Source organism: Aquila chrysaetos, chromosome 21 (assembly GCF_900496995.4).
Source record: "Aquila chrysaetos chrysaetos chromosome 21, bAquChr1.4, whole genome shotgun sequence".
NCBI lineage: Eukaryota > Metazoa > Chordata > Aves > Accipitriformes > Accipitridae > Aquila > Aquila chrysaetos.
In genome coordinates, this window is record NC_044024.1 from 21,936,055 (window position 1) to 21,957,617 (window position 21,563).

General features: G+C 47.1%; 1 protein-coding gene across 5 annotated transcripts in view; it reads left to right on the forward strand.

Annotated features, from left to right (window-relative positions):
* Nucleotides 1–17,434, forward strand: part of NEXMIF (neurite extension and migration factor) — a 167,735-nt gene extending 150,301 nt beyond the window's left edge. For 4 of the 5 annotated variants that reach the window (XM_029996413.1, XM_029996412.1, XM_041119028.1 and 1 more), the window contains 3 exons: nucleotides 7,964–8,088; nucleotides 11,848–16,156; nucleotides 16,839–17,434. In XM_029996413.1, the coding sequence (XP_029852273.1) occupies nucleotides 8,013–8,088; nucleotides 11,848–16,156; nucleotides 16,839–17,010 (4,557 nt within the window). In that variant the 5' untranslated portion in view covers nucleotides 7,964–8,012 and the 3' untranslated portion in view covers nucleotides 17,011–17,434. Of the gene's footprint in view, nucleotides 1–1,658; nucleotides 1,756–7,963; nucleotides 8,089–11,847; nucleotides 16,157–16,838 lie in introns of those variants that run through there. The other variant, XM_029996414.2, reaches the window with a different exon arrangement.
* Nucleotides 17,435–21,563: the final 4,129 nt, after the last annotated feature.

Sequence of the window (21,563 nt, forward strand, 5' to 3'; positions counted from 1 at the left end):
CACCGTATTTCAGACATTCCCTCGTGTTTCAGCTTCTCAAGGATTTTAATTGCTGCCTTTTTCCTTTTATGATATACTGCTGTTCTTGATGTGTAAGAATACATTTACAGAGAAAGCTCCTTCTGTATTTTACGTATGCTTTGTCAGGAAGGCTATAATTTTGTTCACTTCCTTCCTTTTTCCTTAAAGTTGTTTGTGACAGGTCTTGAAACACTTGCACCTTCTGTCCTCCCAGAGTAAGGTCAGAAACTGTCATTTATTTCAGAGTCGGCTCTAAAATAGTCTGCTCTTAATATCGTATCTTGGGGTCTGCTGGAGTTGGGGCTCAGGCTCTGCGATAATTGTTGCATCTGCTTTTAGCTGAGGAAAAAGTGGAGGCTTGCTATGAATATTAACAAGCCATCCGTCCTTTACACCTTCTGGGAACACACTCGTTCTTAAACTGTTTCTTCTCTTCATGGTTTTTGTGTTCTTTATTTGTTCTACAAGCTCTTTTTTTATCAACTTCATTTTTTTCCCCTAGATTTATTCCTAATTGAAGGCTTTTATCTGTGTTTATACCTAGGTTACCGAACCTATTCTCAGCTAACGTTGACTCTATCAAACCTTACCTTCTTGAAGGGTTTTAGATGTCTCACTGCTGGGATTGACCCACAAAGGCCGCCTTTGTTTTCTATTTCTCCTTCACTTGGCCTTTTCTCCCACATGCTTACCATCGTTGATAGGGAAAGTCCAAGGAACTGCTGGGAGATACGATTTCCTCATGAGATTTTCCTGGGAAAATAACTTTGAAACCAGAACCCTTAAGTCCAACATCCCTTTCATGGACCGGAGAAGCACTTCACGATGGGCAGAGTGGGAGGATGGTTTCACACTGTACCTTTCCTTATGAACTTCACCTTTCCAAACCTCTCGGTTCTGGAAACCTCGTGTGCTCTTTGTATTTTTTTCTTGTCATGGTGCTGGGCAAAATTCAGAGACCCTTGGCCTAAATAAAAATGTAAATTCTTGGAAAAACAGGTTTACTTGGAGAGGTACTTTTAGAGACTTAGTAGTAAAATACATCCCCATCTGCTGGCAAGTGAAAATTTTTGTCACTTCACCCACCAGTTACAAAATTATAGTGAAAAAACAAGGATCAAATGGAATCCCTGGAATAAAAGGGATTTGGGAATTTCAGAACCTGGTAGGAAAATAGCATCCTTCAGGTCAGCTAACGCTGAGCCTGGCATCGCTGCAGCAGCTCCTGGCGTGTGACGGGATCGCTGCCCCACCACGCTTTCTCCACGGGCAGCTCTCTATCCTACGTCCTGCCCAGGTTTTGTCAGGGCTAAAAGGCAAAAAAAGGAGGAAAAAAAAAAAGAAAAACCCAACAAAAAAACCCGAACAGAAAACCGCTTGGATATTTTCCTCCGCAGAGGTCTTGCTGCCCACTTCAGCGCGGGAGGAGGCGTGGGATGCGGTGGCCTTGCCTTAGAGAGGAGCTGTGCGCTCGGGGATGCAGCCCGGAGCGGGGAGAGAAGCGGTTCTGGCTCTTCGGGAGAGGGTTCTTTCTCTGTACCCTTGATTCCTGGCAGGTGCCCCTGAACTCTGTTTTGTGCTTTTGCAGGAGAGCTAATGAAGTCCTGCAAGGGCAGGAGATGTCGCTGTTAGGAAGAGCATGGCATGTTTGGCCTCCATTTGAACCACAGATAGAGCTGAATTCTTTTCTACTATTACTCCACTGAATGTAAATATCGCAGAGACATTTACATGGTATTTCTTTTTAAGTATATAATGTTTTCATTCAAAAGTATCATAATTCTTAAAAGACCTGTCAGAGGCTCTGACATGTAATTAATTTCTCTAAAGTTCTTTTTTTGAAAGATACAACTGCATATATAGAACACCTGCGCTTATTCACAACTCTGCAGGAAAAAAGCCACATTTTCTTCTTCACTTTCTTCCCCCACCATAAAAAGGTTTTCCTTCACTTTGGATACTCCCTCTACCCTCATGATCTACAACAAATAAAAGCACTCGGTATGTAAAAGCTGCATGTAAATAGGAACTGGCACGTTGGGTTTTGTCTGGGTGCTACTGACCTTTTGTTTATTCAGCTTTAAGCTGAAACACTCTTGCAACTTTAATTATGGAACAGCTATCGCTAACCCATAATCTAGTCATCCATCTAATATAATTCCTGTATGTGTAGGTGGGCTTTCAGTCAGTCTACTAGGCTGATTATTTTTACCTGGTAGCTTTTTTTTTTTCTCCTCTGCTTGGGAGGCTTCAACAAGTATAATGCTGGTGCCCAGGAAATATGAACGAGGAGATGTTCAACTAGCTCTGGAGATATATATATATATAAAGTGGCCAAGCACTGGATTACGTGGCAGTCATAGCTAGCTGCCTGGCTTTATCCCCCGTAAGTGCTTGCAGGGCGTCACTGCGACCATCGCTGCTTCTGCTGGAAAATGCCGTGAGCCAAATCACTGCTGCTTCCCAAGGAAGAGTCTGCGGAGGGTCCTCTCGGGGGAGGAAATCTCTCCAGCAGATCCCTTGGCACAGTTTCTCCTTGGGCCGGCATCTGGGGAACCAGGGCTCTCCTAGCTGGGGAGGCTGAAGGGCATGTCCTCTCCCCGTGGCACCTCTGACAGCAGCAAGGGGATGGAGCCCGTGTAAACATCCATTCAGGACAGCTCCATGCGATACTGGGGGGAAACGGACATTTTCTGGCTGACAAAGCAGCAAAGCAACTTGTTGCTTTCTTTCTAGAGGACAGGCATTAGCGGATGCATTTTTCCCTCGTGCTTGCATAAATTGGTGGTGTTTCCCCTTTCGCCTTGGTAAAATTAATGTTAGTAGGAACATGCTTAAATCCAAGCTGTGCAGAAAAGTGCCAGTTTTAAGTGAACATAAGGCCCATCATTTATGTAACTGGAGATGAATGTAGAAACATGTGCAGATGTTTTAGCTTTGTAATTCAGGCGTTTCCTCCTCTGTTCTAGGTAAATAACCTGCAGCCCTCGATTTCATTTCCTATAGGGAGCATTGCTCATGTTGCTGTTGCTTTGCATGCCCTGTTGAATTTATAGGAAAAGAAATAATCTGTTTTTACTCCAGAGAACTGATGAAGGGATGTTCTACCAGGATATTGCCTCTAAATGGGGCTGGGAGCAGAGGGAGCTAGTGGGGCCTCAGCTGGGGCATCGGCTTTTGTTCTCTGACCACGTCTGCCTCCACTCCGGCAATACAAAAACTTCTTGAGTGTCATGTGGGTTTTTAAAACAGAACAAAAAAGTGCTTTGGGTTACTTGGCCATCTGGACCGGGCTCACAAGGCAACGGGAGGTTTACAGTGGAGGGTCTGTTTGGGGTGCTGCGTTTGTATTCTCCCAGACTTGTGCACGCCATCTAGTCGCTAACAGCTTTTGTACAACCCCATTAGCACAAGCAGTGGGAAAATTGACGGGAACCGTGAGGAATGGAGAATTTTCTCAGCTGTGATGCTGAGGGTTTTTTTGAGGCACTTTGCAGTCTTTCACCTGACATGAGTCATAGGGCTGAAAGGGATTTCTCCAGGTCACCGAGTCCTGTGTATTGCTATCACGGGCAACTGCATCCTGTCCTTCTGTCCATTAATTTTTCCATCTCATGCTTAAAACCAGTTGGATTATTGTTTAGCTCCACTGCTTGCTTTCTGCGACTTCTTCCCTTTGATCTCCTTTCGTAGCCAGTATCTTTCTCTGTCATGCCAGCTGTGATCTTAGCAGACCAATGCCCTAAAGTACATGGTGCAATCAAGAAAAGTATTTCTGAATTCTTCCCTACGACTGAACCACCTGTGACCGTCCTCGAAGCACAGCCTGCCAAGCTGTGCTCCTGCCCTCCTCCTCCAGAGACCTGGAGTTCATCTGACTCCACGTCTTTGACCATTGTCTTCCACCCGCCATCCTCTTCCTCCATCCACTCTAGCGCCAGTCAAGTTCATAAACTTCAAGCTGGTGACTGATTTTCCTCCTGTCAGTTCTTCATAATAGCATCACCCCAGTCCTGTATCTCTTCAATGGCCTGACACTGTCTGAAATCCATATTCTCTCCCTTTTATACTTCTGTCCGCAGATGGCTCTGTGTTCTGTGCTCTCCTGCTACCCGGTGTATTCTCTGCCCATCACCTTTATACCCCAGACCTCTCTCGGTTTCGTTTTTCTTCCCAGGGACCCAGCTGTTCTCCTCCTCTTTGTTATTCCTAGGCTTCTGTTCCTTCTTGTTCTGCGTCGCGTCAAGCCCCTTTGTCAGCTTTTCTTTCACAGTTGCCGGTGTTTCTCCCTGTCCCTCTTGGGATCTGACCTTTCATGGTTACGCTACTCCCGAAAGGTCCTCTTGTTCAGCAGGTCTCTGCAAACTTCAGATTGTCTCTCATTCACACTTCATCTCTCTCCGACCGTATGTGAAGATCCCCCGTCTGAACTCTTCTCAGTTCTTTCCAGTTCGTTTCTAGAGCTCAGCTCTGCTCTCTGAGTCACTGCAATCGAGCCAAATAGTTGTCCGCAGGCACATCCTCCTCGTTCTTGCATTTCGTCATCTTCCTTGTCTTCTCCAGCCTTTGGATCGCATCCACTGGAAACGTCCCTTCTGCGCTTCCCTGCCCCTTACGCGCACCCATCCCAAAAAATAACGGTAGTACATTAAAAGTCCCACAGGCTTCCCCACCTATAAACTCTCTTTTTCTGCCTCCATTTGCTTGGCTGGCTGCTTGCCCATTGCTTGCCTTCTCAGTCTGTTGCCCAAACGAGCCCTGCTCTCTGCTTGAAGGTTGGCCGTTGAGTGTCTGTCAGAAGTAAGGAAAGGCAGAAGCCTCCCTCACGTACCTGTTTGCAAACCGCAGTCAAACCACCGACTCCACAAACTGAAAGAGCAAGAAGCAAGCAGGCAGAGAGGCACGCAACCCACGCGTAAGACCCTGCTCCTTCCTCCTCCGGTGGAAGTCCCAGCGGTAATAGGATGATGCCTTCTTTAAAATGCTTGGGATCTTTCTTGGTGAGCTTGCTAGTGTTTTATGTCCACGTTGTTATTTTCTCTCCGGAGATGTTTTGTGTGCTGGAAGTGACAAATTTACATTATTGGAGAATTATTGTTTCTGCTTCTGTCCTATGTTTTATTCATTGCAAGCCATTACTTTTAATATGGCTGTGATTATGTTACCGGTTGAAAACAGGCCACCTGTGGCATTTTACACCAAATAGCTATAAACCAACACACCCAGGCAAAAATCAGGTCAGCAAAGCTGTGCAGAGAAGATGCTAGTGCTTCTGAGCTTACAACTGCGGGTCTCAGCTTATCGTACTGATAAAACAAAGACTTGACTTGCAGGATGAAGCTTTCTACAGCAGCGCTGCATCAGCTCTTACCCCTCAACCTGGTTCCTGCGGGTTAAACATTGAACAGTGAGGAAGAGTTCAGTAGTATCCCAATTTGGCTTATGTACTTGGGTAACTTGAAATGTTGCCGTGATTCTCCTGTGAATATAAATACTATTAAATATTTAAATGACGGTCATAGTCCAAGTCCTTTCTAGGACTGAGGCTGTGTTTCTGGGCGAAAACATGGCCCGTCCTTTGGAGGACAGCAGGTTCAAACCAAACAAAAGCAGGTCCATTTCACGCAGCACAGAAGCTGCCACACACATTACCGCAAGGTGCGGTGGAGGGCAGCAGTGTCAACAGGGTGAAAATAATTAGAGAAATTAATAGAATAAATTGTGGATGTAATTTCTGAATGCAGAAGTCCCTCAGCTACAGATAGTCACAAGTGAGGCGCGATGGCAGGGCCTCTCCCCTTTTACTTTGCATCTGCTGGTGACCATGCACAGAACCTCTATCGGAGCATCACCTCTGCACTTCAGAAAGACGGTGGAGGTCAGAGTATGCAGAAACATTAATTATACGTGTCTGTACATTGAAGATGATGGTCCCATCATCCACACCAAGTGCGTTGAAGCGAGCAACAGGTTCAGATCTGTAAATGTGCATAGCCAAATGCACCATCCTCCAACCCTACCTGCCCACGGCTAATTGAAATGGAAGATCTTTGCACATTTCTCTCCCACCTGGCAAACCATCAGGGTGTGCAAAACACATCTACCAGGTCACAACCTATTGAAGCTCCTTACTCAACTCAGTTTGTCCTTCTCCCAGAGCTTCCTCAGGCAGCAAACAGTCCCCTCCCCAGAAATCATGCTGGCCCATGTGGGGGGCCACTGGTGGTTCTCTGGTCGCCTGAGAAGCCTCTGGTTCTCCTGAGGCGTAAGATATTTTATTAATGTTTTCATTAATAGATATTTTAAACACTTAATTTATTAATATTTATATTAATTAAGATACATTTAATAGGCAGGAGATATTATCAAGGAGGCATGAAGTTGTAGACTTACTGGAAAACGCAGAGCAGCTTTCACACTTAGAAGTTAATCTTCTTCAAGTTGCATGGAAATAACTCCCAATGACGCCTGATCTGTGCTTTGGCATTCCGAGTCGCTCCTGTTACAACACGTCAGCGATGCTTCAGCTGGAGCTTTTCTCAACCGCTGTGGGAGCCCGGGGTGGTGGGGAGGGTGGGGGGGTGCTGGCGGGAGAGAGGGGTCTTACTGCAGCAAACTGACTCGTGTATTGAGAGCTTTGAAATACGGATTTGCATCAAAGTAAAACTCTCAGGGTTAGTTAAATATTCCTCTAAATATGCAAAGGAATTGAGTTACTGATGCTTGTTATTCTTATCTTACTCTCGGTGTCACAACATCTTTAAGTTCAGTGAAGGTTTCACTTACTAAGACGGTTGTAAAGATTTCACGTTAATTAAGAGGACTCCACTGCAAATCTGAATATGAATGAAGTTTGGCTGCTGAACCCAGGGCAGTGAATACTGTGGGAAGATCAGACATTGACAAATGTTGATTTAAAAAAACCAAACAAAGCCAAACAAAAAAAACCCCTAAAATAATGCTTCAATCTAGTACCTGTTCTGTGAGAGAGAAAAAGTTGAGTTCAAGTTGCCTGAAGGAAAAAAATAGATTCTGACTTGACTTTACAGTCAAAGAGGTGAAATTCTGCCCATCGGGAGCACTGATGAGGCTTATCCTGTGCCGCCCGTGCCTGGGAACTCAGCCACATCTCTCTGTTGCACGGTCTCCCTCTCCTTAGGCAAGCGATCGTTTTAACACGGGGGGATCTTCAGTGGAAGAAGGGAGAAAATCTGGGCTTGATTCTGATCTCGGTTTCGTTGCTTCGGAGAAGTACCATCAAGTCCAGTCAGCCTCGACTGGTGGTCATACAACCGAGATGAAGCTTCACCCATTGGCGACGGCGTGGGCGGTGGTAGGTGTCAGGGGAACGAGGCTTCCAAGGAAGGAACTCTCGTGATGAAGTGTTTTGAGTGAAGAACGAGACTAGAGATATTTTTTCCCCCAAACCTGCTTTGTTGGGGAGTTTTTCATACCTGCCAGCGCTTGGAAGACTAGAGCAGTAGCTAGTGCGAGCAGTTGTCACTCGGGATATCTGCGTTTCGCTTCCAACTCCAACGCAGAGTTGCTGTTGTCTGAACTGGGGTGAGTCCTCTCCTTTTTATGTCTCTGCTCACCCATCTGGAGATAATAACGCTCCCCTGCCTTTGCAAAGCAGTTTTGGGTGACATGAAGGGTGCTGCAGAGGTGCAAAGTATCACTTCACCTTCTAAAGAAGGACTTTGGGGAAGGAAATGGTGATATATAGCATTTTAACCTTGCCGCAATACATCGGACTTGGCTTTTGGAGTGGAAAAGTGAAAATACGATAGCCTTAATAAATAGTATTTGTCCTCTTAAGCAGGGTAAGGGCAGCATATGAGGTTGTGCAGGGGTTTTTTATTGTTGTTATTTTTTATTCACGGTTCCTTGAGCTGATTCTGGGAATTGTACTGACTGTGGTTATGTTTCTGGAAATGTGCAGGTTGGCCAGATGCAGTGGGGCATGGAGTGAACAGAAAGAGGTTAAATTGATGGATGACCAACAAGAGCAGGATTGTGCCTCAGAAGACCAAGAAACTATCCTGATTAATGGGGTGAAAGAAAATGGTAAGGAACTTAATTACAGTACATGAGGGAGCAGCGACAACTTGCAAGCCAACTTCTTTTCCTAATTCCTTTTGTGTATTTAATTTTAGCGGTTTGCAGGTATCTCTGCAATGTGGAGCAGTAGGGTAAATGGGTATTTTCTGCACAGATGTCACTCCAGCTATGAATCTGTACCTTTTCAGGTCTTAACGAGTACTGCTTTTGCCCATGCATATGCATGGTTGGAAATGTTTATGTGCACATGCAGTTTGAATTATGGATTTTAGTTTGGTTTCTTAGGGGAAAAAGTCATACAAGACTATGTAGCCCCTCTGCTGGGAATATTTCCCTCTCTTTGCAATTACTTATGAACTCACTAGCCAATCTCAGCAAAATTTGACTGAAGGATACTTAGTCCCCACAAACTGGGGAGAAATTATAGAGGAAACAAACCCGGATTGGCACCCATGGAAAGGGAAGGTGAGCTTGTGAGCTCCTTATTGCCTTTTCCGTGTGACCCGTCAGCCAGCACATGGGACCCCCCAGCCCGTAACACTGCTTCTGTGCACGCCCAGGTCCTGCTGGCCACAGTCGTGCTCCTGGGAGCCACTACGTCGTTCCAGCTTCCATCGACATCGGTGGGGAAGGATCAGCCCCTTCCAGCAGCCTGCCCCAAATACCTAACTTTGTCTGTATCTATTTAATCAATTCCATACTTGCTTTCAAAAGCAATAACTAATTAGGAGTAACAGTGCTCTGCTGCCTGAAAACTTGATTGAAATAAATATGCCTCTGAGCATTTTCTCAAGTCATTTGGACTTCAGTTGCTAGCCACAGTAAATGCAGTGGCAGTCCAGCATTGAGGCAGAGCTTGGCATTTTCATTCTTCACCATGGTTTTATGTTTAATTTCTCAGCTTTTTACATTTTGTATTGGCCTATAGGTGTGGAGAGAGAGAGAGATTTATTTATATATAAATTTGACCCTATTAGATATCAAGGATTTGGTCCTCTGACATCTTATATGTTCAAATCCTTCTGTCATCTCAAAACAAGGTGCGCAGAGGCAAACGTTGTTCTTGTTCATTACCAAAAACCTGGAGCAACTCCAGACACGCAGGTGCCCGTGAGGACCCCGCAACACGTGCTGGTGGCAGGTGAAGTGTACGCTTGCGCTTGCCCCTACGATGTAATTTTGGAGGTGTCTGTCGGCCCATCTCCTTCATGACTACACATGGTAAAGCCACAGCTGATGACAGCTGCTGGAGCTGCAAGGAGACTTCCTCGCCACAGTCCCCTTGTCTGATCTAATAGGAAGTAAAATCAGTGCTTACCTGCTCAGTAAAGATGGGTGCTTTCTAGAACCTCATCTTCCATGAAATTCAGTTAATCAGGCTTAAAAAGCACTTTAATTAAACATTGTTGTGTAGGAGTTGCTGCTGAATCCAAAGCCGTGAGCCAGCAAGTAGCTCTGATGCCACCACCTCCCCGTTGATGGCACTGGGGATGGGGCTGATGCTTTTTGCCTCCTCTGACCCAAACCATATAATCCAGAGCAGCTTTGGGCTGCTGCCGTGCCCAGTTAGGGCCTGGCCTCCCTTCGGAGCTGATTGACAGCAGGATGGTTCAGTATTTTTCCGCTCAGGCTGCCCGCGTGCTTTTGGATGGCTGTTGAGTTAAACCGGAAAGGTGGTTTTGCTTCTCCAGCATTTTCTTTTTTAACTGTAGTCTTTTGGATTATTGTTTACTTTAGAACATCAATTGAACATGCGCCTGATTTTAGGATGATACAAGCCCTAGAAAATCAAGTTTTGCCATTCGTATTTCACAGGAGTTAAGTTCACTTACGCAAGTATAAACCTAAAGAAACACCTAGAGACAGTTTATTTTATATAATAGCATCTCTGCGTATTGAATGCAGCATGTGAGATTGAATTTCAGCTTCCTACCTCCCCCTTTTTTGAGTCTTACAGCATTCACAGACATTCTTCTTTTATCCTTAAATTTTCCATGCTTCCTGTCAGCTCCAAGCTGATTTTTATTTTATTTTATATCTGAAGTGGAACTGCACTGGTTAATTTGTTTTGGTGCTTAAGGAAAAAGATACCACCTCTGCATTTCTGATCTAAAAACTGGTGGGAGGGACTCAAAAATCAGCTTTTTGATTTTATTTTTTTTTTAACCCTTTGTGAGGGAAGGGAAGCAGCACAGATTTCAAGCAAGTCAGTCTGGTCTTTTCCAAGCCACGCATGTTGAAGACGTTTGCAGGCATTGCATTGCACTCCTGGGTTGATTTGTGTAGCGTTTGGAAAGTTGTTTAAAGTCCTTAGAGCACTGCACGGCTCCGACTGCAGCTTGCTTGTACTGGCTTAAGACTTTACCGATGGCTCCATCCCTAAGGCCCCTGTAGCACAAAACTGCCGGGAGCTTTTGGGATGAAATTAGGGGGATTTCGACCTCCTCTAAGTTTTACGCTTGGCGTGGGCAGGCAGCACTCCATCGCATCCCGCTCCTTTTCATATTGCCCACCTGCAGGCGGGAGCCCTGCTCTGCTCGGCAGCACCGACGCGGCGGCACGGTGGGGGTTTCATCGTGCCGGTGGTACGTGTGCCTACGTGAGCCTTCCCTTACCGGCCGGTGTCGCTTGGCATAGGTGCGGGGGGAGGCTTGCTTTTCTTATCAGTTTTGAATAAAAGCGCTTGTCGCGGAGGGTCGCGGCAACCGTGTAAGTGCCAAATCGCTTCGGATGCCCCGTTTCTTGCGACAGCCTGGTGCTCCAGCGGGGTTTTAAAGCGCTCGTCCCTCCTCGGAAAGCCCGCGCTGCTTCCGCGCTCGCTCCCCCCCAGACTTCAGTGGAGCCACCGAAAAGGTAAGATATGAGCCACTACAAAAGCACCGGGCTCAGCTCTGAGTCGGCAGAGGTCTCCGGCTGGTATGAATGCACAGATTGGTATATGCTTTTTTAATACAGAGATATCAGAGCGTGTTCGTGGATGAAAAGACATCGTATTTAAATTTCAAGGGTCATATCGTCCGTTGAGCCAGAAGTCAGATAAAAGTATATTCATAACTTTATTCTGCCATGAAAGAGTGCGACGAGGTAAAAATAAAAAATCCTTACATTATTAAAAAGGCATTTTTAGAGATTAGGGAAGAATGGCAAACCCTACAATAATTCTGACAATAATTGCTTTAAACTCTGTGTTACCTTCTACTTTCCCTTGCCATGGACAGTGACAAAAAGACTACTGGGTTTTTAAAAATAGCTGTAACTTTCTGACTCTCGAGCAGTAATGTAGTTCAGGTATGTTTAAGCTGCAGACACCGCAGGGGAGATGCTTTGTTTCTTTAAGAATCTTATTTTTCCATTAATTTTTTCAATGTTAATGGGAACATTTTTATTAGGCTTGTTTTGTTTTTTAATAACCTTGTCAGATTTGAAAGGCAGTATCCAGGTAACGGTATGTATATGAGGAGGAGTGAACGGATGGTTCTGGTTTTTTAAACGTACTCTGGTACCTCTTCCAGCTGGCTGCAGGGGGGAGAGTGCTTACCTCTCCCTTCCTTGCACATCACCACGTTAATGAGATCGAGAAGGGAAGGATCGCGCTCTCGCGGGAAGGGCGTCTGCCGCTTCCCGAAGGGGCGGTTGGGAAAAGTCACCACCAAACCCGAGGGCGAAGGGGAGCGGGGTGGCGAGCCCGAGCAGAACTGCAAGGGTTGTAAACCCTCTCTCTTCTCCTTTCTTTTCTCCCTCCCTTGTCCTTAACCCCCTCCCCAGAATCGCACGCCCTGGACGGCGATGAGAGGCCTTGCACCGCCGCCGAGGCTGCGGTCACGTTCTCAGCCTTGACGACATCTCAGAAGGAAAACCACCCGTGCCACCGGGCGCTGCCTCCCCTGACTTCAAAGAAGCCCTGCTTGCTGAGCCCCCCGTCGCCTCTGAGGCTCACGGATGTACCCGAGCACGCCTCGGATGACTCCTCCGCCCACGCCATCTCCCTCACGTCCTGCGTGACAAAGGGCATGAGCTCCTGGTCGCTGCCGGGCGACTGCGAGAAGGCTCCCTTCACCATGATGGAGCCCGGAGGCATGTCGGCGTTGACGGGCGACTGCTTGATGCAGCCGAGCCGGACCTGTCTGGGCTGCTTTATTGAATCAAAGGACGGCATTGATGCAGAGCCGGGAATAAGCTTGAAAGTGGGGGATATAAATAGGGATTATGACACCTGTTCGGTCTCTGATATAGGGATTCACTGCATGAGCACAGGAGAAACCATGAGATACGGGGATCAACTGCTTTCAGACCAGCTTTTAAGCTTCCCTATGCATAAATCGAGGGCAGCAGACAAAAGAGATGCAGAAAAATCTGACAGTGATTCAGAGGACCCCACTCAGAAAAATTATTACGAGGGATTACTATTAGACAAATGCAATGGTGAGGAACCTTTACTAACAAATCCCAACCAGGAATGGGGCTATTTTGAATCTTTCATTAGTGAAAGTAAAATTGAGCTGCTTGACCTCTGCTCCAAAAATGAGCTTTCTGTAAATCTGTTTTCCGAGGAAGACGTGGATAATTACATGTTCGATGACGACGATTCCACCTTGGGAAGTGATGTCTGCTCCCTAAAGATTAGGTACGAATCTTTCCAGGACAACGTGCGGGAGAAGACCACCACCCTACAAGAGGATGCCCAGTTCAACTTCTTCCCCAGCGTGTTCAGCAACTGCACCAAAAGGGACAGTAGGAGCACCCTGAAAAGGGGGCCCGGCGGTGCCACCGACCCTTCTCAATTCAAATCTGAGGAAGGCATCATCTGGGGGGAGGAGGAGGAGGATGGCGAGGAAGAGGACGGCGAGGAGGAGGAGAAAGCTGCCTTAAATAAATCTTGCAACAGCACGGAGATGGTGCAGTACGTGGGCTCCAAGAGGAGCCACTTCTTGGACTCGGTGAATTCCACGGAGGACTCCGGGGAGTTCAGCGACGACAGCACTTGCACAGAGTCCTCCTACGACGTGCTGCGGGATATCAAGGACTGCAGCCGGTACCTGTCCCGGGATCACTCTGGCTCCTTCATTCAGCAGAACTATGGGTTGCGGGCGAAGAGGAAAGTGCGATACAGCGACGACTACCTGTACGACGTGGACTCCATCGAGAACGAGAAGATCCTGGACAAGAAGGAGTGGCTCCCGGACGGGCCCAAGGAAGAGGACGATGACGAGTGGTGTCCCAAGAAACGGCGAAAAGTCTCTCGCAAGGAGCCCCCCGTTATCATCAAGTACATCATCATTAACAGGTTTAAAGGGGAGAAGCATATGCTGGTGAAGCTCAGCAAAGTGGATGCCAACGAGACAACTGTTACCCTGAACGAGGAGCTGCTCAGCAAATACAAGAAGCTGGCCCCACTGAAGGGCTTCTGGCAAGAGAGGCAGCAGAGCCGGCTGGATTTGCTCAGATCGTCTCTCTACCACAAGCAGAATTTCTATCTTAACGGCTCAGATGCTTCATTCCTCCCTCACCCACGGAAGCGAAAATGCAAGCTAGCAAACAGGCACCGGATTCAAAGAATTAAAGCCATCGAGCAATCAGTGAACAAGCTGGGCTCTTGCTCCTCTGATCACAAGCAGCCTTGCAGCAGTAAAGAGGACGTGGGCCTGAAAGGGCTGCCGGCGTTAGCCATCGCCACCCCCAGCTGTGCCAACGGATTACACGTACATGACATCACGGGCATCGCCGCCGTGAAATGCAAATCGCAGGAACGAGAGCACAAGGGGACGGAGAGGAAAGTGCTCCGCAGAATCAAATTCAAAAGTGAAGCCAGGTTGAAGTGCAAGAAGATCAAAGCTGCTACCAGCACGGCGGAGGGCTCCCCGGCGCTGGAAAACGAGGACTCTGCAGCGCGTCTGAAGGACGAAAACGTTCCTTGTGCTTCAGACAGCTCCCATCTCCCGGAGTGCCACGAGGATAAGGTTGCTAAAAATTCTCCTTTCCTACCATCCACCTCCTCTTCAGACAAGCCTCTGCCATCTGCTAATATCACCACCAATGTACCCCTGATCCCCGGAGGGTATCTGCAGACGTTGTTAGATGCTTCTGATTTGTCGAGCAACACCGGTATCTCATACTTCGCCCAGCACCCCTCCGAGCAGCAGCAGCAGCACCCGCTCCCCAGCATCGTCCCGGCGGAAAAGCCCTTCCCGGCTCTGCAGCCGGCGCAGAGCTGCGTGCTCTCCCCGCCCTCCGAGTCGGAGCTGCAGCAGTCACCCGGCCACTTGGAGATGGAGCAGAGCAGCTTCAGTAGCATGTGGCCGGCCAGCAAGGCCGCCGGCAGCAACCGCCAGGACTTCCCCGGTGACCTGCGGGAGGCAGCCGGGCTGCCGAGCGAGTTCGGCGGCGGCGGCGGCGGTGCCGCGGGCGCAGACGGCCTCCCCGCCTCTGGATACGCTCAAGTCAATCTGAATAGCAGCAAATTGCTATACCAAAAAAATTACATGCCGGATAGCCAACAAGTGCAGTCTGATGATTCTTATCAGTCATGTCATTTTAATAATGGAGAGGGGCGCTTTCATTTCCAACGAGGTACACTAAGTACAGATGATGGCAGGCTCATTAGTTTTGATTCAGTGGGTTCATTGTCAGTTAGTTCTAGCAATTACAGTTCTTTAAGTTTAAAGTCTTGTGAAAAGGACGGCGAGGATGATATTAATGATGATTTCTTGGCCCACTGCAGTCCCAAGCTAGTGATCCAGCAGAGCATAGATGAAATCACCCCTTTGAAGGAGTCCACGGACCTTTTAGACATTTCCAACTTCACGCCTGATAAGTTCCGCCAGTCGTCGCTTTCGGAGATGTCCCCTCCGGACACTCCCAACCTGTCCCCGCAGATAGCTGGCTCCGACGCCAAGCCTCTGGGCAGCCTGAAGGGCTTTCAGGAGACCCCCCAGGCCACCCTCAACAGCTCTGAGAAGGTCAAGTGGAACTGTGGGGTCCTGCAGACCGAGGATCAGGCAGATAATGGGTTTGCTTTAAATAATCACCAGTTCCAGTTCCATATGTTCAACGATGAAGATTCTGTCAGCCTTCTCGAAAAGAGTCCATGCTTGTCAACATTTAATGAGCCATCTGGTCAAATTAGCACCAATAGCAAAGTGTCAAAATCGAAGAGGAAAAGTTCATCCAGCAAGAATGTGGGTACAAACCAAAGCTCTTCCCAGAAAGCCACCCGGAAAAAATCACCCAAAACCAACAAAGGAGCCGATAAGCCGCAAGGGAAGAACTCCAGGCAGGCGCCCAAATCCGCCAGGAAAGGGAAGAACGCGGCGGGAGTCAACGGCGAGAAGGCTCCGGCTGTTGGCAGCAGGGCGGTCAACCAGCTGAGCAACGTGGCCACCGCCACCAAGGGCCTCGCCGAGAGCGCTCAGCATTGCAGCCCAGCCGGGGTGAAACTGGGCAAGCACAACGGGCTCTCCGGAGAGTGGGGGCTGGGAAAAGAGGGGGGCACGGGCTGGTCGGAACCCAGCCTGGGCAACACCACCAGCCTCCTGGACGACGATCAGAGGGAGTTCGAGGAACCTTCCAACATCCTCTCCAACATCGCGTCGGGAATGGCGGATGTCCAGAGGTTTATGATGGCCTCCATCGAGCCCTTGTGGGGGCCTGTTGGCCACAACAGCGTTCCAGACATATTCCGGTCACCGGAGTCCAACAGCCTGAAACTGAAAACTCTAAAAATTTTGGCAGGGACGTCCCAAGAGTCGAAGAAGAAGGCGAACGGCGGCTCGCCGGGCGCGGCGAAGAACCACAAGTCAAACAACAAGGGCTCAAGCAAAAACGGCAAAGCCGCAACCTGCGACCCCGGTCGCCCCAACTGCTCAACTGGGTACACCACGGACATTCACGCTCCCTTTTTTGATAAAAACTATAGTAACCTGAGCACTTTAGGCAATAACGGACCTACCCATAAAAAACTCTACCGTCATAAATCCAGTTCGAAATCGCTGAGGGATGAGAACTGTAAAATAAAGCGGACGGACCGCGAACAGCCCCACAAGGACCCCCCCGTGACAGCTGCTTTTGAGAAACTGAGGTAATGCTGCACCAAACTGGCTGGAATGCCCCTTAACCTCCCTCCCACCTGCTAAGCCCGCTGTTCCTCAGTTTTTCCTTCCTGAAAGCAAAAGTTGCATGAAAAAAAAGACGTTCCCCTTTTACAGTTTTGGTTGGTTTTGGTTTTGGGGTTGGTTTTTTTGTTTGGTTGGTTTTTTTTAAATGCATGAAAATACTTATTACTTGCAAGCTACCTAAAAGAATGACCAATTTTCTGGCTTGGCTGGGGTTAAAAAAACTAACAAGGCTACTCTTTTCTGCTGTTTGGCTTCTTCAGTTTTTAATTACTTATTTATTGGGGGGGTGGAAAAAAAAACCAAACCATGATTACACGCTCTTTTTAATGATTTTGACGAGGAAAGACTTTTTTTTTTGGGAACATTTTGTAAAAAATAAACCACAAAAAAAAAAGAGGTTATGCATCCAAAAGCCAAGATCTCGAAACTTAAAGGCTCTTTACTTTGCAAATGAGAACTCGTTCCTAATTGAGCTTCACGTGGCAATTTTGAGTGCTTTCTGGCCCCCTCTGCTGTTTATCTCCTAACCTGCATCATCTAAAGCTGCATCTTCTGTACCTGCCCGCCTTTAGCGCGTACGCTCCGTCGTGGTGACTCCAGACGAGCTAACTAAGATGGCATCAAATGTTTGATTTTTTCCTGCAGGGAATCAGACTCCATTCTTCTTAAAGCAGAAACAACATTTTTGGGTTTTCCTGTATTTGAAGAAGAGACTCCCTTTTCTAGAAAGACGGTTGATGTTTGTTTCTTTTTTTTCTTTCGGTTGGGGTTTTTTTCCCGTCGGTTCCTTTTCGAAATCTGCCTTGTGGTATGTTGAAATGTAAGTGCTGAAATGAAGTTTGAAATTGTGGGAATTTTATTATTTGAAAGCAAACCTAATCTGGTATTCTCTGTGAAAGACTGTTTTAAAAGTCATACTGTTGTACAGTAGTTTATGCACTATTACCCACAACAACAAAAAATTGTGCCAAACTATGAACAAGTGACTGTATTGTATATATTTTTACTTCTCTATCAACATTGGGTTGTGAGTGTTTTCTGCAGCTATGCCTTTTGGTTTTACTAGAAACATTCCAGTTGTTAAGTACTAACCACCCCCCTTTGAAAGCACCTGTAACTCACAATGAAAATGATATTGTTCACTTATACAACTTACCAAAAGTTTTATGGACATGACTAAAAGTGTGCCAAATTTACTTACCTCATTTCATGGATTCACCCTGTGGTTTAAAGCTCATAAAGGGAAAAAAAAAAAAAAAAAAAAAAAAAAACCAAAAAAAAAAAGGGAAAAAAAAAGGAAAAAAAAGGGGAAAAAAAAAAAAAAAGAAAAAAGGAACTTTGAAACCCATGCTGGGAAATGGTAATGTCCTCTCTTTGAAACCATGAGCAGAAAAACTTAATGGTGAAATGTTGAGTTTCATTATAGGAGAGAGTTGAAACGGTGGAGGAGTTCGGAAAACCACGGACGGTAAGTTTGCCAGGAACTCAAGTGTCTGCATCTAGAGACTACAGAACAGCTGCTTTTCAAGTGTCTGTTTTCTTAAAGCAAAACCTGTAGCTGAAGATCATTTGAAATGCAAAGTTACATTGCTAATTCTTTGTATCTCAGTTTTATATATTTTATAAGAACCTGGGATAAATTCTAAAATAGTTATAAAAACAGAACTAATACGTTTCATACATTTATTGCTATTCACTTTTCCTTTGAGTAGTTTCTTAAACATTTTCGATGCAGAGCCTGTCAAAAGCGCTCTCCTATCATAGCTTTGGTGTTTCCTAGATGTCTAACCTTGCGATGCCAATATAGTTTGAACTTTCAAAAGCAAAAAGTCATTAGTTTTAAATACAACTCTGAACCTTTTCTTTGATTCAGTTCATAAGAAAAAAAAAAAAACGGAGCTATTTGTGATCTCACCGATCAGGGCCGGATCATACATGACTGGACTTTTATTAAGACAGCGTTAAGTATTGAATGCTAAACGTATTCTCAAAAGGCCTTATTTGTAACCCTACTCACCACACCCTCGCCCTCCACGAGAATAACAAACCCAACAAATATCTATTTTCCTTGTGCAACTGAGAGCCTGTGCATTTTGCTGCTGATTTCTTATGAAACCTTGATATGCAAGAGCCCTGCTAACTGGGAGCTGTTGGGAGCAGAGGGGTGCGAGGCTTGGACATGTTTATGCAATAGAAAACGATGAGGAAGAGGAGCCTTAATAGCAGTCGGACAGATCACGTTCTCGACATGGTCGTGAGCATAGAGGTGGTGTTTCGCACAGGACAGGACTAGACTCGGGTTTCCTTACAAGCAGGTTTTTTTCCGGCCCATGCGCAAGGCAAAACAGCAGAATTGTTTTAAGTTAATATAGCAAAAAAGCAGGCTGAACACTTAAAATTGGAGTTGGAGAGTGTCGATTTAGAATCAGAATGTTTTCAGCATTTGCAGATCTTGAGGTATAGCTCAGGCTCAGCTCTGCAATCCCAGAAAGAACAGCATGGTAACTGCATTGCATTTTATTTAACAGATGAAAGAAGGAACTCTGGAAAAATAGTAATTCTGAAAACCATCTTAGAAGTTCATTTATTCCATGAAAAAATGAAATGCTGGTGTTGCTCGGAGTGAGTCGCTCTGGGTAAGAGCGGTCCCTGGGTACCCCGCGGGTTGCCGTGGATGGGAGTGGGGTGCAGTATCCCACCCCGGCTCTGGCTGCAGGAGGGAGATCCCGAAGATGCTCAGGATTTATTTTGGAGACAAGAGCTGTGCTAGGGCTCCATCCCTGGGCGTTTGGCTTGCCTGCAGCCACCGTGCTCTCCCCTGCTTCCCCAGCAGCTGTCTTTTCTATTCGTAGGGTCATCAGATACTACAAGCTCCGGCCACTGCCGTGGTGTTGGCGTATCCCGTTTTTTCAGCATTCCTCCCGCGTGCTGCAGGATGAGGGGCTGCCGGCTCCCTTCTTTCGGATGTTGAGGCTGCCGCTTCTATGGAGACAGGTCAGGTCCAGGGCTGGGATGCGGCATGGCCCTTCTTTTTGACCCAGAACCATCATTTGAAAGCACATTTTGACTGGCCTGCACTGTGCTCATTATGCTTAATATTATGAATATGGGACTCGTAATAAAATACCTTGTACTGAACCAGATAGCAATATTTATTGCATTTGAGAAATGTGCAATAGGGCATGAAGATAAAAGGCATAAAACGTATCGACTATTTTATTATATGTTGGAAATCCATGAATACCCAGCTAGGTGTTTCAGGACAGTGTTAATCACAAATACCAGCTGCCTTGTTGCTCTCTCCTTCAGTCCTTCTGTCGCTCCGATTTCGCTGCCGTCTTCAGTTGTCATCCCATGTCCTCCCCAAAAACCTCTGACTGGGGAGATGTTAAAGAGCCCAGATCCCTCACGGTGTGGCACTGGCCCTTCTCTGCGTCTGAAAAAGTGATCCCTCTGCTGATTGATTGACCCCAAAATTCAGAAATTGCCTTGAGCCAACCATTTGCCCTTCTCCTTTTGATCTTCATAGAATCATAGAAGGGTTTGGGTTGGAAGGGATCTTTAAAGGTCATCTTGTCCAACCCCCCTGCCATGAGCAGGGACAGCTTCAACTAGAGCAGGTTGCTCAGAGCCCTGTCCAACCTGACCTTGAATGTTTCCAGGGATGGGGCATCCACCACCTCTCTGGGCAACCTGTGCCAGTGTTTCACCACCCTCACCGTAAAAAATTTCTTTAAGTCCTTCTCCGCAGGGCTGCTCTCAATCCCTTCATCCTTCAGCCTGTATTGATACCGGGGGTTGCCCTGACCCAGGTGCAGGACCTTGCACTTGGCCTTGTTGAACCTCATGATGTTCACATGGGCCCACTTCTCAAGCTTGTCTAGGTCCCTGTAGATAGCATCCTGTCCCTCAGGCGTGTCAACCACACCACTGAGCTTGATGACATCTGCAAAGTTGCTGAGGGTGCACTCGATCCCACTGTCTGTGTCATCAATAAAGATAGTAAACAGTAGCGGTCCCAATACGGACCCCTGAGGGACATCACTTGTCACCAGTCTCCATCTGGGCATTGAGCCATTGACCACTACTCTCTGGATGCAACCGTCCAACCAATTCCTCATCCACTGAACAGTCCATCTATCAAATCCATATGTCTCCAGTTTAGAGAGAAGGATGGTGTGGGGAACCATGTCAAAGGCCTTACAGAAGTCCAGATAGACGACATCCATGGCTCTTCCCTTCTCTACTCATGTAGTCACTCCATCATAGAAGGCCACTAGGTTGGTGAAGCAAGACTTGCTGTTGGTGAAGGCATGCTGGCTGTCTCAAATCACCTCCCTGTCCTCCGTGTGCCTTAGCAGAGCTTCTAGGAGGATCTGTTCCATGATCTTCCCAGGCACAGAGTTGAGGCTGATGGGCCAGTAGTTCCCAGGGTCCTCCTCTACCCTTTGTAAAAATGGGCGGAACGTTTCTCTTTTTCCAGTCACCGGGGACTTCACTTGACTGCCGTGACTTTTCAGATATCATGGAGAGTGGGTTGGCAACTGCATCAGCCAATTCCCTCAGGACTCTGGGATGCATTTGGTCAGGTCCCATAAGCTTACCTATGTTCAGGTTCCTCAGGTGGTCACGAACCTGATCTTCTCTTACAGTGGGAGGGACTTCGCTCCCCCAGTCCCTGCCTTGAGGTCCATCCACTCAAGAGGTGTGGGAAGAGAGGTTGCCAGTGAAGACTGAGGCAAAGAAGTTGTTGAGTACCTCAGCCTTCTCCTCGGCCGTTGTTACCAGTTTGCCGGTCCTGTTCATCGGGGGGGTACGCTTTCTTTGATCTTCCTTTTCTGAGTGACATAACCTATGGAAGCCCTTTTTATTCATTGCATCCCTTGCCAAGTTCAACTCCAGCTGCACCTTGGCTTTCCTGGCCCCATCCCTACACGACTGGGCAGCATCCCTATGCTCTTCCAGGATCCCTGTCCCTGCTTCCACTGCCTGTGCATTCCCTTCTGGCCCTTCAGTTTGACCAGCAGGTCTCGACTCAGCTATGCCGGTCTCTTGCCTTCCTTTCCCGACTTCTTACACTTGGGGATCAAGAGCTCTTGCGCTCTCTGGAAAGCGTCCTTAAAGATCTGCCAGGTCTGTTCTGCTCCCTTGACCCTGAGGGCAGTTTCTCAGGGGGTCCTATTGACTAACTCCTTAAACAGCTGGAAGTTTGCTTTCCTAAAATTCATCTCCACCTGCCTATCACTACCTCAAGGTTTTCATCGCTTCCCACCTTCGCCTCGTTCCTTGCCATACGAGCTCACCTTTTCCACTTGCCCTTCTTGTCGTTATCGTCGAATTTTTTTTTTTCAGGGCACTGCTCCCAGCTGT